The 12694-nt window shown below is 36.9% G+C and overlaps 3 protein-coding genes across 3 annotated transcripts in view; 1 reads left to right on the plus strand and 2 right to left on the minus strand.

Annotated features, from left to right (window-relative positions):
* Window positions 1-4335, minus strand: part of LOC134294566 (E3 ubiquitin-protein ligase ZNRF3-like) — a 48844-nt gene extending 44509 nt beyond the window's left edge. Inside the window, exon 1 of the mRNA XM_062966105.1 lies at window positions 3872-4335. Coding sequence (XP_062822175.1) covers window positions 3872-4141 — 270 coding nt within the window. The 5' untranslated portion in view covers window positions 4142-4335. The remainder of the gene's footprint in view (window positions 1-3871) is intronic.
* Window positions 1-12694, minus strand: part of LOC134294564 (uncharacterized) — a 406638-nt gene that overhangs the window by 370359 nt on the left and 23585 nt on the right. The gene's annotated exons all lie outside the window — the stretch shown is intronic.
* On the plus strand, window positions 5377-11733 carry LOC134292339 (X-box-binding protein 1-like). Its single transcript, XM_062966167.1, has 4 exons — window positions 5377-5706; window positions 7335-7431; window positions 8838-9172; window positions 11324-11733. Exons 1-4 carry the CDS (start codon window positions 5468-5470, stop codon window positions 11598-11600), a joined length of 948 nt encoding a protein of 315 aa, XP_062822237.1. The 5' UTR covers window positions 5377-5467; the 3' UTR covers window positions 11601-11733.

A 12694-nucleotide genomic window follows, 5' to 3' on the forward strand; every position in this document is an offset into this window, starting at 1 on the left:
ATCCAATTGCTGCCAGTTTAGAGGGCAGTCTGCCTTTTCATAATCAATGTTTTTGTAGTCAGTGTTTTAAATTCATTGTGATATTTTAGTGGTAAATTTGTAAATACAGTACAGTAGAGTCTCACTTATCCAACATAAACGGGCCGGCAGAATGTTGGATAAGCGAATATGCTGGATAATAAGGAGGCATTAAGGAAAAGCCTATTAAACATCAAATTAGGTTATGATTTTACAAACGAAGCACCAAAACATCATGTTAGACAACAAATTTGACAGAAAAAGTAGTTCAATACGCAGTAATGCTATGTAGTAATTACTGTATTCATGAATTTAGCACCAAAATATCACGATATATTGAAAACATTGACTACAAAAATGTGTTGGATAATCCAGAACGTTGGATAAGCGAGTGTTGGATAAGTGAGACTCTACTGTAATTACTACATAGCATTACTGCGCATGGAACTATTTTTTCTGTCAAATTTGTTGTATAATATGATGATTTGGTGCTTAATTTGTATAATCATTACCTAATTTGATGTTTAATCAGATTTTTCTGAATCCCTTCTTATTATCCAACATATTCACTTATCCTGCAGCCTGTTTATACTGGATAAGTGAGACTCTACTATATATTGATATCCTTATTTTATCTGCTTAGAACTGGATTATATGAGGCCCCTTCTTCACAGCTGTATAAAATGCACACTGAAGTGGATTATATGGTAGTGTGGAGTCAAGATAATCCAGTGCAAAGCAGATAATATAAGATTATAAATGGGTTATATAGCTGTGTGGAAGGGCCTTGAGTCTACACTGCCATATAATCCAGTGCAAATTAGATAATCTGTGGAAGAAGCCTAAGTGAGGCCTAAATCTGCCTGTCCCCTAACTGAACCCTGGCTGTCCCTTGGCTGAGTTGGTTGCTAGGAGACCAAGTGGGCAGAGATTAGCCCTCTAAACTAGCAGCAATTGGATAAAAACAATTATTGCTCTCCCTCTAATTAGGACTTTATTTTTCTTTTCTTTTTGTTGTATCAACCTAGAGGCGTGGATGATGGGTTGTGTTGTCAAATTTCGAGGTTGGGGGTCCTGTAGTTTTGTTGTTTTGTCTGGTGCCCTGATTCCATCACTCTTTTATATAGAGAGATTATTATAGAAATATTTATATTATTACTATTCAATATTTTTATTTATTGCTTTCAAATATTTTATTATTAAGTATTTGATATTTTTATTCATTATTTATTTGATTTTATTCATTTTAAACATTTTATTATTTAATTTATATTTTATTAATTTTAATAAAACAATATTATTTTCAAATATTTTATTATTGAATAAATATTGTAAAATATCTTATTTAATTTATTTATTAACATCATTAAATATTTTATTATTTTATAATAATAATAATAATAATCATAATAATCTCAGTCCTGTTCCCATGGGGACAAAACCCAATCAAGAGATAGAACAATGTGACAACAGTATATATAATTAAAGCAATAATAAAATAACATTCATAAACTACATCAGCGAGCATCAGTACTAAACGGTGTGGCTATATAGAAATTACAAGGGAAAGCAGGCATATGCAAAAATGCAGGGCAATTATTTTATTATTGAATTAATATATTATTAAATATTTTATTAATTTCATCTATTAACATCCTTATATATTTTATTACTAAATATTACATTTCAAATATTTCATTATTGCATAAACAGGATTAAATATTTTATTTAATTTCATTTATTATAATCAAATAGTCCGTAATTAAATCTTATTATGATTTTATTGTTATTATTTTCAAATATTTCATTACTGCATAAATATTGTTAAATGCTTTTATTTAATTCCATTTATTTTTATTATTTTCAAATATTTTATCATTGGATAAATATGGTTGAATATTTTTACACCATTTCGTCCATTATTATTGAATGCTTCATTATTATTTTATTTTTATGTAGTATTATTAAACCTTTTATCACTAAAATTTTAAATACAGTAGGGTCTCACTTATCCAGCACTCACTTAGCCAATGTTCTGGATTGTCCAACACATTTTTGTAGTCAATGTTTTCAAGGCATTGTGATATTTTGGTGCTAAATTCTTAAATACAGTAATTACTACATAGCATTAATGTGTATTGAACTACATTTGTGTCAAATTTGTTGTATAATATGATGTTTTGGTGCTTAATTTGTAAAATCATAACATAATTTGATGTTTAATAGGCTTTTTCTTAATCTCCTTATTATCCAACATATTTGCTTATCCAACATTCTGCCGGCCCGTTTACGTTGGATAAGCGAGACTCTACTGTGTTGTTATTATTATTATTTTATTATTTTCAAATATTTTATTATTGCATAAATATTATTAAATGTTTTACCCAATATCTATTATTATGAAACATTTCATTAGTATTTTATTTTCATTCATTATTATTAAATTCAATATTTTAAATATATTGATATTACATATCACTGATTTTATGATGTTCAAATATTTTATTATTGTATAAATATTATTATGTATTATTATGTTTACCAAATTTCATCCATTATTATTATTTGTGTAAAAGCACTGAGCTGGAGACCGAAAGGTCCCAGGTTCAAGCCCCGGGAGCAGCATGAGCGGACGCTGTTAGCTCCAGCTCCTGCCAACCTAGCTGTTCGAAAACATGCCAATGTGAGTAGATCAATAGGTACCGCTCCGGTGGGAAGGTAACGGCGCTCCATGCAGTCATGCCGGCCACATGACCTTGGAGGTGTCTCTACGGACAACGCCGGCTCTTTGGCTTAGAAATGGAGATGAGCACCAACCCCAGTCCAGACATGACTGGACTTAACGTCAGGGGAAAACCTTTACCTATTTTAAGTCAGTAATATTATTGTTATTTTAAGTCAGTTATATTATTGTTATATTTTATGTCATTGTTATATTATTATATGTCATTATTGTTATATCATTTTATGTCATTGTTATATTGTTATATTATTATATGTCATTATGATTATATTTTTATATTATGTCATTATTGTTATAAAGGTAAAGGTTTCCCCTGACGTCAAGTCCAGTCATGTCCGACTCTGGAGGTTAGGGCTCATCTCCATTTCTAAGCCGAAGAAAGAGCTGGCGTTGTCTGTGGATGTCTCCAAGGTCATGTGGCCATGGCATGACTGCATGGAGCACCATTATCTTTCCGCCTATTGATCTACTCACATTTGCATGTTTTGAAACTGGTAGGTTGGCAGAAGCTGGGGCTAACAGCAGGCGCTCAAGCCGCTCCCTGAATTCGAACCTGGGACCTTTCGGTCCGCAAGTTTAGCAGCTCAGCACTTTCACACACTGCGCCACCAAGGGCTTATTGTTATATGTCATTATTATTATTATTATTATTATTATATCATTATTGTTGCGTAAATATTAATAAATACGTTTACCAAATTTTATCCATTATTATTATTACTGAATATTTTATTATTTTATTTTTATCCATTATTATTACATATTTCATCATTATTGTTGCATAATTTTTATTAAATATTATAAAATTTCATCCATTATTATTATTGAATATTTTATTATTTTATTTTTATTCATATTTTATCATTAAACATTTTTAAAATTATTTTTATTATTAAAATATAAATACATTATTATTGTCATCATCATCATCCTCATCATTACAGTATTATAGGCATGCCCCGTATTATGAGGACGAGAGAGCTCTGACTCGTATTTGTGCGCAGGCGCGAGGAGGGCGAGGCGAGGGGCGCATGCGCACGGGACGGAGGAGGGAGGGGTGCCTCGCGGAGCGGCGCGTGCGCAGATGCCCCGCGGCCTAGCGCTTTTTACCTGCACGATCTCTCCCTCAGCGCTGAGCGTGGCGCCGGCGCGGGCAAAGCGGCCTTGCAGCCCGGCGGTGTAGGTGGAGTACTCCCCGCCGGGTCCCGGCTCGAAGAGGACCACTTCCACAAAGGCCTGGGCTGAAGAAGACGACGACGAGGCCGAGCCCGCCGCCTGAGGAGAAGCAGACGCCGCCATCATGGAGGACGAGGAGAAGAAGGCGACGGCGACGAGGAAGAAGGCCACGCCCCCCTCCGAGGAAGGAGGCGGGGCCGTCATCGCGGCGACGGAAGCCCCGAGGGGGCCATCGCCGACTAGCCCCCCGACAGCCGCCAGCGACGACTTTTTGGGCCCGCCAGCTCCCCGTCCGCCGCGCCGACCAAGCCACGCCCTCGCGAGGGAGGGAGGGGCGGGGCCAGCTCCAAGCCACACCCTCCGCTTCGCCCTCAGACGGAAAGGCCGCTGTGACGTCGGGGAAAAGAGGCGGAGCTACGCGTATAGGCACGCCTCCTTCCCCTCAGACGAATAGACTCCCTCGATAGGTGACGTGGAGGAAAGGGGCGGAGCTACGCAATAGGCACGCCCCCTCTTTCCCCTCAGAGGAATAGTTGGTGGTGACGTAGGAAAGGGGCGGGGCTACGCAATAGGCACGCCTCCTCTCCGCTCAGGAATGCGACGGCAGATGGGTGGAGCTACGGAATAAACTCTTAATATCTTGGTGACGTATGAGGAAACGGGCGGAGCTACACTATAGGCACGCCCCCTCTCCCCTCATAGGAATAGGTTGGTGGTGGTGACGCAGGAAAGGGGCGGAGCTACGCAATAGGCACGCCCTCTCTTCCCTCATAAGAATGCGGCGGCAGAAGGGCGGAGCTACGGATTAAACTCTCAATAGGTTGGTTGTGGTGACGTGTGAGGAAAGGGGCGAAGCTACACTAGAGGCACGCCCCCTCTTTCCCCTCATAGGAATACGGCGGTAAATGGGCGGAGCTACGGAATAGGTTGGCGGTACTGACGTACTGACGTACGGAACAGACCCCTCTCAATAGGTTGGTGTTGACTTTTAAAAATGGGCGGGGCCACGGAATAGGCCGCGCCCCGCAATGGAAATACTGTAACATAATAGTGACTTGGAATTCAACGTACAGGAGGCGGGGCTATGGAATAGGCCTCGCCCCCTATGTTCTCAATAGAGGGTTATTATGATGTAAATGAAGGGGCGGGGACTACGGAATAGGCCACGCCCTCTCTCAAATCCCAAGATCGTGTGATGTGGGAGGAAAGGGGCGGGACCACGGCGTAGGCCTACAGAATGAGCCACGCTCCCTCTCGCGCCTTAATATATTGTTACGGCGTGTGAGGAGAAAGGGGCGTGGATACGGAATAAGCCACGCCCCCTCTCCGTTCTCAAGATACGGTTATGACGTACGCAGAAAGGGGCGGGGTCAAAACGACGCCCTCGGTCCGTCCTTGTGCGCATGCGCGGCCAACGTGGCAGCCAGCAAAGCCGGCCTGACGCAACCGCCGGGAAAGCTTCCTCCGCCTCTGGACCGCGCCGGCCAATAGGATGCCGCGGAGGGAGTGACGTCACGGTCCGGGGAGCCAATGGGCGCGCCGCGTGGGGCTGAGGGGCGTCATTCGCGAGCGGGACGGCGAAGGGGAAGGATGGTGCCCGTGCCCTCGGCGCCTCCGCGGCTGCTGCTCCTGCCCAACGCCCTCCTGGGCAGGCCCGCAATCGAGGCCGAGGCTTCTCCGGCCTTGCCTCCGTCGCCGTCGCCTTCGCAGCCGCCGAGGAAGAGGCAGCGCCTCGCGCACCTCAGCCCAGAGGAGAAGGCCCTCCGCAGGTCCGCCCACGCCTTACATTATTATTTATTAATTACATTATTAATATATAGTATTACATATATTAAATAATTGTGTCATCACTATCTTATGTCAGTACCATATTATTATATTATTACAGCATCGTATTTATTATATAATTTACATTATTAATATTATTTATTATGTATATTAAATTATATTATATTACATTTTTGTTGTATTATCACTATATTAATTGATATTTTATTGTCAGTACTATATTATATTATGTGTATTGAATTATTAAATTATTATCTTAAGCAGGTCCATATTGTTTAGTATAATATTATTGTTACTATTTGTGTATTATTATATGTTAATACCTATATTAAATAGTATTTTATTATGTTATTTGGTATGATATTATGTCCGTACTATATTATTATATATTATAATGTTTTATTATTACACACTATTATATATATTAGTACCCTATTTTTGTTATTATATATTATTTCATTTCAATATTTTATGTCATTACTACATTCTTATACTATTATTTTATGACCAGTATAGTTTCTTGTGTCATTCCTATTACATTATTTTTGTATTTCATATTATTATATATGATTATGTTACTTTATTTTATGTATTATTTTTGTTGTTTCTTCATTATGTCATTTTTATATATTTGATTATATTATTTTGTTACTGTTATTATTATATATTATCATTTCTATATTTTATGTCATTACTATATTTTTATTCTATTATTTTATGACCAGTATATTTTCTTGTTTCTGTCTTATACTATGTTGTTCCTATTATATTATTTCTGTATTTCATATTATTATACATGGTTATTTTATTTATTATTTTTATTGTTTCTATATTATGCAATTCTTGTATTATAATTATTTATTTTTATTGTTATTATTATTATCATCATCATTATTATATACTGTATAAAAGCCCTCAATATATACATGTTAGATGTATTATTATTATATTATATTAATGTTATTATTTTGTTAGCTTATTATTATTATTATTATTATATAATACTGTAGTATAAAAAGCCCTCAAAAGGTGACACATATGTTGTATTTGATTACATTTATTATTATTAATGTTATAAGTAATATACATTATAATATTTATATATTTCAATATTATATTATATTTTATTTGTTGTATTAGTACATAATATTTTTTATTATTTTAAAAGAACCAAATTAAATATTATTGTTGTGATATAAAAGTCATTATTATTATATAATAATGTAGTATAAAAAGGCCCTCAAAAGGTGACACATTTGTTATCTTTTATTACATTCAATTATCATATTATGTTAATGTTATAAGTAATATAAACTATAATATTTATATGTTTTAGTATTTATGTTATATTTTATTTGTGGTATTGTTACATTATAATTTTATTAGTCTAAAAACACAAATATGTATTAATAATGTGATATAAAAGAGCCTATTATTATTACTATTATATAGTATTATATCGTATATATCCTTCTGCCCAGAGCCACGTTGGCAGGAAGTCCCTTCCGGGTGGCCATGCTTGCATTATTGTGCAAACCAGGAAGGAGCTGCTTCCCCTTCCTGGAATCTTGATTATCATTTACTATATATATATATATATATATTTCAGGAAGCTGAAGAACCGAGTGGCGGCCCAAAGCGCCCGTGACCGCAAGAAGGCCCGGATGGGAGAGCTGGAGCGCCAGGCCATCAAGCTGGAAGCACAGGTGAGATTATTGTTATTATAATTATTTGTTATTATTAATGTTATATTAGTATATTTTATTCTATTATATTTTATTATATATTAATACTATTGCATTATAGGATATATGGAAGCACAAGTGAGATTATTATTATTGTTATTATATTTTATTATATATTAATATTGCATATCAGGATACATATATATATATATATATATATAAACCTAAATTTTATAAAATGTGGTATGGGTAATAAATATATTAATATAATATATTAAGATACTAAAATAGAATAAAAACGTAAAAATAGCAATCTAACACATGTAATGATATATTATTATAATAATATATAATGTTATATACTAAAATAAATAAATAAATAAGTAATGTATATGTTGTTGTTGAAGGCTTTCATGGCCGGGATCACAGGGTTGTTGTATGTTTTCCGGGCTGTATGGCCATGTTGTAGAAGTATTCTCTCCTGACGTTTCGCCCACATCTATGTATATTTATATGTGTATTTTATGAATGTATTAATGCAACTTAATTTTAAATTGAATTAAAATGTTATTGTAATTGTTTATGTCTGTTTTATATTTGTAAGCCATCCTGAGTGCCCTTACTATATTATATTTGTTTAATTATATTATTATCTATATATATAAAAGGGTAATGAAATTTCGGCCTAGGACAAAACAACAAAACTACACATCCCAGAAACACTAAACTTGGCAGCACAACCCCTCATCCATGCCTCTAGGTTGATACAACAAAAAGAAAAGAAAAATAAAGTCCTAATTAGAGGGAGAGGAATAATTGTTTTTATCCAATTGCTGCCAGTTAGAAGGCTAAGCTCTGCCCACTTGGTCTCCTAGCAACCCACTCAGCCCAGGGGACAGGCAGAGTTAGGTCTCACTTAGGCCTCTTCCACACTGCCTATAAAATATAGATTATCTGATTTTAACTGGATTACATGGCAGTGTAGACTCAAGGCCCTTCCATACAGCTAAATTACCCATTTATAATGGACTTAATGTAAGGTAAAACCTTTACCCTTTACCTTAACTACTACCAGTTCCTCAATACTTTATTTCCCATACCACCAGACTTCGCCACAGCAACGCGTGGCCAGGCACAGCTAGTATTACATATTATGCCATTGTATATTGTATCTATTTATATATTTATAGTTTATATATTTTATTATATCTACTATTATATTATTATATTTATTTAATTATATTATATTACATATGATCATGTCATTGTATATTATTTTATTATATATTTTATGTTATATATTTAATATATTAATATATTATTTTTAATAATATATATTATATTTTTATTATATTTAATATTGCTATGATCATCTTCTTGTTTATCTATTATGCTATATTATGATTATTTGATTCTACTTCCTGCAGAACCAGCGCCTGTCGGAGGAGAACCGCCTGCTGAGGGAGGAGGCGCAGGGATTGGCCGCCGAGAACCAGGAGCTCCGCCTCCGCCTAGCAGGGCTACACCCATCGGGAGCAGCAAGGGGCGGGGCCATCGTGGCCGCGTCCATCAAGGAGGAGGGGGAAGGGGGCGGGGCTTCATCCCCGGCTGGGCCGGCTGAGTCCGCAGCACTTGGCCTAAGTGTTCCTCTGCAGAAGGGACAGGCCCAGCACCGGGGGACACCCGACCTCCCCAGGGACACTCCACCCCTCCTCCTCCTCCTCCTCCCTTGGATACAATTATGGGTGATTCAGGCGCTGAGGTGAGACTGGCATTCGGATTATTGCTATATATTACTATTGAATTGGTGTATTATAATATACAATTATAACTGCATTACATATATCTATTATATATTACTATTAAATTATTGTATTATCTAACTATATTATTTGTTATATTGCAATTAAATTTTTATATATATTACTATTACTGTATTATATATTATAAAATGTATGTACAGTACTATTACATTTTTGTATTATAATATAGAATTCTTACATTTATTATTGTTATGTAAGACGGTTTGGGACCCACCTACCTTAGGGACCGTATCTCCTACCATAAACCTGCTCGTTCCCTTCGTTCATCCGGGGAGGCCTTCCTTTCGCCACTGCCTCTGTCCCAGGCCCGTCTTGTGGGAACGAGGGAGAGGGCTTTTTCTGCTGTGGCCCCCCGACTATGGAATTCATTGCCCACTGAGATTAGGCAAGCCCCCACCTTGTTAGCCTTTAAGAAAGATCTAAAAACATGGCTTTTCCGATGTGCCTTTGGGGAGTAAATGTAATATATTGCTCTGGCCATTCCCCTTGGTTTTTATCCTTTAGACTGCTCCACCATTTTATTTCCCTGTTTCCCCCTATTCCTATGTCTCTCTCTCCCGAGTTTTTAATTAAGTGTTCATGTGGCCCGCCCTGTTTTTTACTGTTTTCTCTGATTTGTGCTGTAATGTATATGATTATTTTTGCACTGTTATATTGTGTTATGATATGTTGTTTTATTTTGTTATATTGTATGGTGTCTGGGCATGGCCCCATGTAAGCCGCCCCGAGTCCCCGTTGGGGAGATGGTGGCGGGGTATAAATAAAGTTTTATTATTATTATTATTATTATGTAACTAAATAATATATATATATTACTATTACTGTATTATATACAATTCTACTACATATTAAACTTATACAGTAGAGTCTCGCTTATCCAATATAAACGGGCCGGTAGAACCTTGGATAAGCGAAAATCTTGGATAATAAGGAGGGATGAAGAAAAAAGCCTATTAAACAAAAAATTAAGTTAAGCACCAAAACATCATATTTTCCAACAAATTGACAGGAAAAGTAGTTCAATACTCAGTAATGTTATGTAGTAATTAGTATTTACAAATTTAGCACTAAAACATTGCAACATTGATTACAAAAACATTGACTACTAAAAGGCAGACTGCCTTGGATAATACAGAACCTTGAATAAGTGAAGCTTGGTTAAGTTTAATTACTATTATTGCTATTTTTTATTATAATATACAATTCTTACGGTATTGCATATTATTTTATCTTTCATATATTAATATCTATTCTGTTTATTATTTTATATTATTAAATTTATTATTACAATTATTTATTACTATTAAATTACTGTATTATATAAAATTCGTGGAAATGTCATATTATATTCCAATACCATTATTCATATAATAATAATATAACATAAATAATGTAATGGTGAAATAAGCTATAACAGTAATATTATCAACAATATTATTATATTAATATGTTGTAATATTATGCATAATACAATGATAAAATATTATAATTATAATAGTAATAAGTATATAAATATTAAAATTATTATAGTATATTCGTATTATAGTATATTAATATTGTATTAATATACTATAAAAGTAATTATATAATATTTAAACTATTATAGTATCGTACTATATTATACTTACATTATTAATAGTATATTGTAATAATTGTAGTAATTATATAAAATATATAAATTATTATGGTTGTATTATACTTATATTACTAATATTAATACTATATCATAATAGAAATTATATAAAATTATATAAAATTATAACAATATTTAAAATATGGTTGTATTATACTTATCCAACACTCGCTTATCCAACGTTCTGGATTATCCAACGCTTTTTTGTCCATCCAACGATGTTTTCAATACATCGTGATATTTTGGTGCCAAGTTCATAAATACAGTAATTTCTACATAGCATTACTGTGTAATGAACTACTTTTTCTGTCAATTTTGTGGTATAACATGTTTTGGTACTTAATTTGTAAAATCATAACCTAATTTGATGTCTAATAGGCATTTCCTTAATCCCTCCTTAATTAAAAAATAATATATTATTATAATTATATAATTACTATTATTTTTTCCTTGCCAGCCTGGCGTTCTGCTGGGCCTGCTGGAGGGCCTGGACCCGGCGCTCTTCCTCCTGGAACAGGAAGGAGAAGAACAGGAAGAGGAAGTCCTCCTGCATGGCGGCGTTGGGGGGCGGCCATTTTGTGCCGTACGGGGCCCCGCTCTTCCTGCTGTGGGGTCCCCAGAACGCGGCCTGGAGGCCCCTGATGGACCCCCCTCCGCTGCCCGCTCCGACAATGACCACCAGTACACCAAGCCCCTCCCCGACGAGGACGAGGACGTGGTGGCGACCACCATGAAGCGGGAGGACGAGGAGGCCGGGTTCCCGCTCCCCTCCCCGCTCTCCTCCTTCTTCGAGATGGAGGCCGAGGACGAGATGATGATGAGGATGATGGCGACAACAATGATGAAGCGGGAGGAGGAAGAGGCCGAGCTCCTGTCAACGAGCTTCCTGGAAGCAACAGGAAGTGATGCGGAGTCCGACTTGGAGGGCTCCTCCTCGTCTCCCTTCACAGACTTCGCCACCGCCTGGGAGCTCTTCCCTCAGCTCATCTCCGTCTGAAGGACTCAAAATGGCCACCCTTCTCCTCTCAGAAAGGGATTCCAAAATGGCCACTGTTTTCCCCTCAGGAAAGGGATCCCAAAATGGCCACCTTCCCCTCAGAATAGGAGGGCTCAAAATGGCCGCCCTTGGAAGGGGTTCCAAAATGGCCGCTTTTCCCCACAGAAAGGGTTCCAAAATGGCCGCCATTCCTCATTATTTTCTCCTCAGAAGGTGTTCCAAAATGGCTGTTGTTTTCCCCTCAGGAAAGGGATCCCAAAATGGCCGCCGTTTTCCCCTCAGAAAGGCGGTTCACAGTGGCCACCATTCTTCATTATTTTCTCTTCGGGATTACAATATGGCCGCCGTTCCCCCCAGAAGAAGGGATTCCAAAATGGCCGCCGTTTTCCCCCCGGAAAGGGGATTCACAATGGCCACCTTTCCTTCTTACTTTCTCCTCAGAAGGGGTTCCAAAATGACTGCCCTCCCCTGCCCCAGAAAGGGGATTGGAAATGACTGTCTTTCCTCGTTATTTTCTCCTCAGACAGGATACCAAAATGACCACCTTCCCCTCATGGAAAGGGATTCAAAATGGCCCCGTTCCCCAGTAAATAAAGAGCGAGGCCTACGTCATGAGGGAAGCCTTTCCCTCAGAGAAGGGATTCCAAAATGGCCGTCCTCATTAAACTTTGTCTCCACTTCCCTCAGGGAAGGAATCCGAAATGACCGCTGTACATTTTGTTGTTTTCCAGTAGAGGATTCCAAACTGGCCGCCTTTCTGCATTGCTTTTCCCTCGGAAGACGAATCAAAAATAGCCTCCATTCCCCTCAGAAAGAAATCCAAAATGGCCA

Source organism: Anolis carolinensis, unplaced genomic scaffold (assembly GCF_035594765.1).
Source record: "Anolis carolinensis isolate JA03-04 unplaced genomic scaffold, rAnoCar3.1.pri scaffold_17, whole genome shotgun sequence".
NCBI classification, from domain to species: Eukaryota; Metazoa; Chordata; class Lepidosauria; order Squamata; family Dactyloidae; genus Anolis; species Anolis carolinensis.

Excerpts from the sequence above, each read along its gene's own strand:
- LOC134292339 (XM_062966167.1), top strand. The coding sequence starts at position 5,468 with ATGGGCGCGCCGCGTGGGGCTGAGGGGCGTCATTCGCGAGCGGGACGG. Across the intron at positions 5,707-7,334 it reads GAGGAGAAGGCCCTCCGCAG|GAAGCTGAAGAACCGAGTGG; the intron begins GTCCGCCCACGC and ends TATATATTTCAG. Across the intron at positions 9,173-11,323 it reads TGGGTGATTCAGGCGCTGAG|CCTGGCGTTCTGCTGGGCCT; the intron begins GTGAGACTGGCA and ends TTTCCTTGCCAG.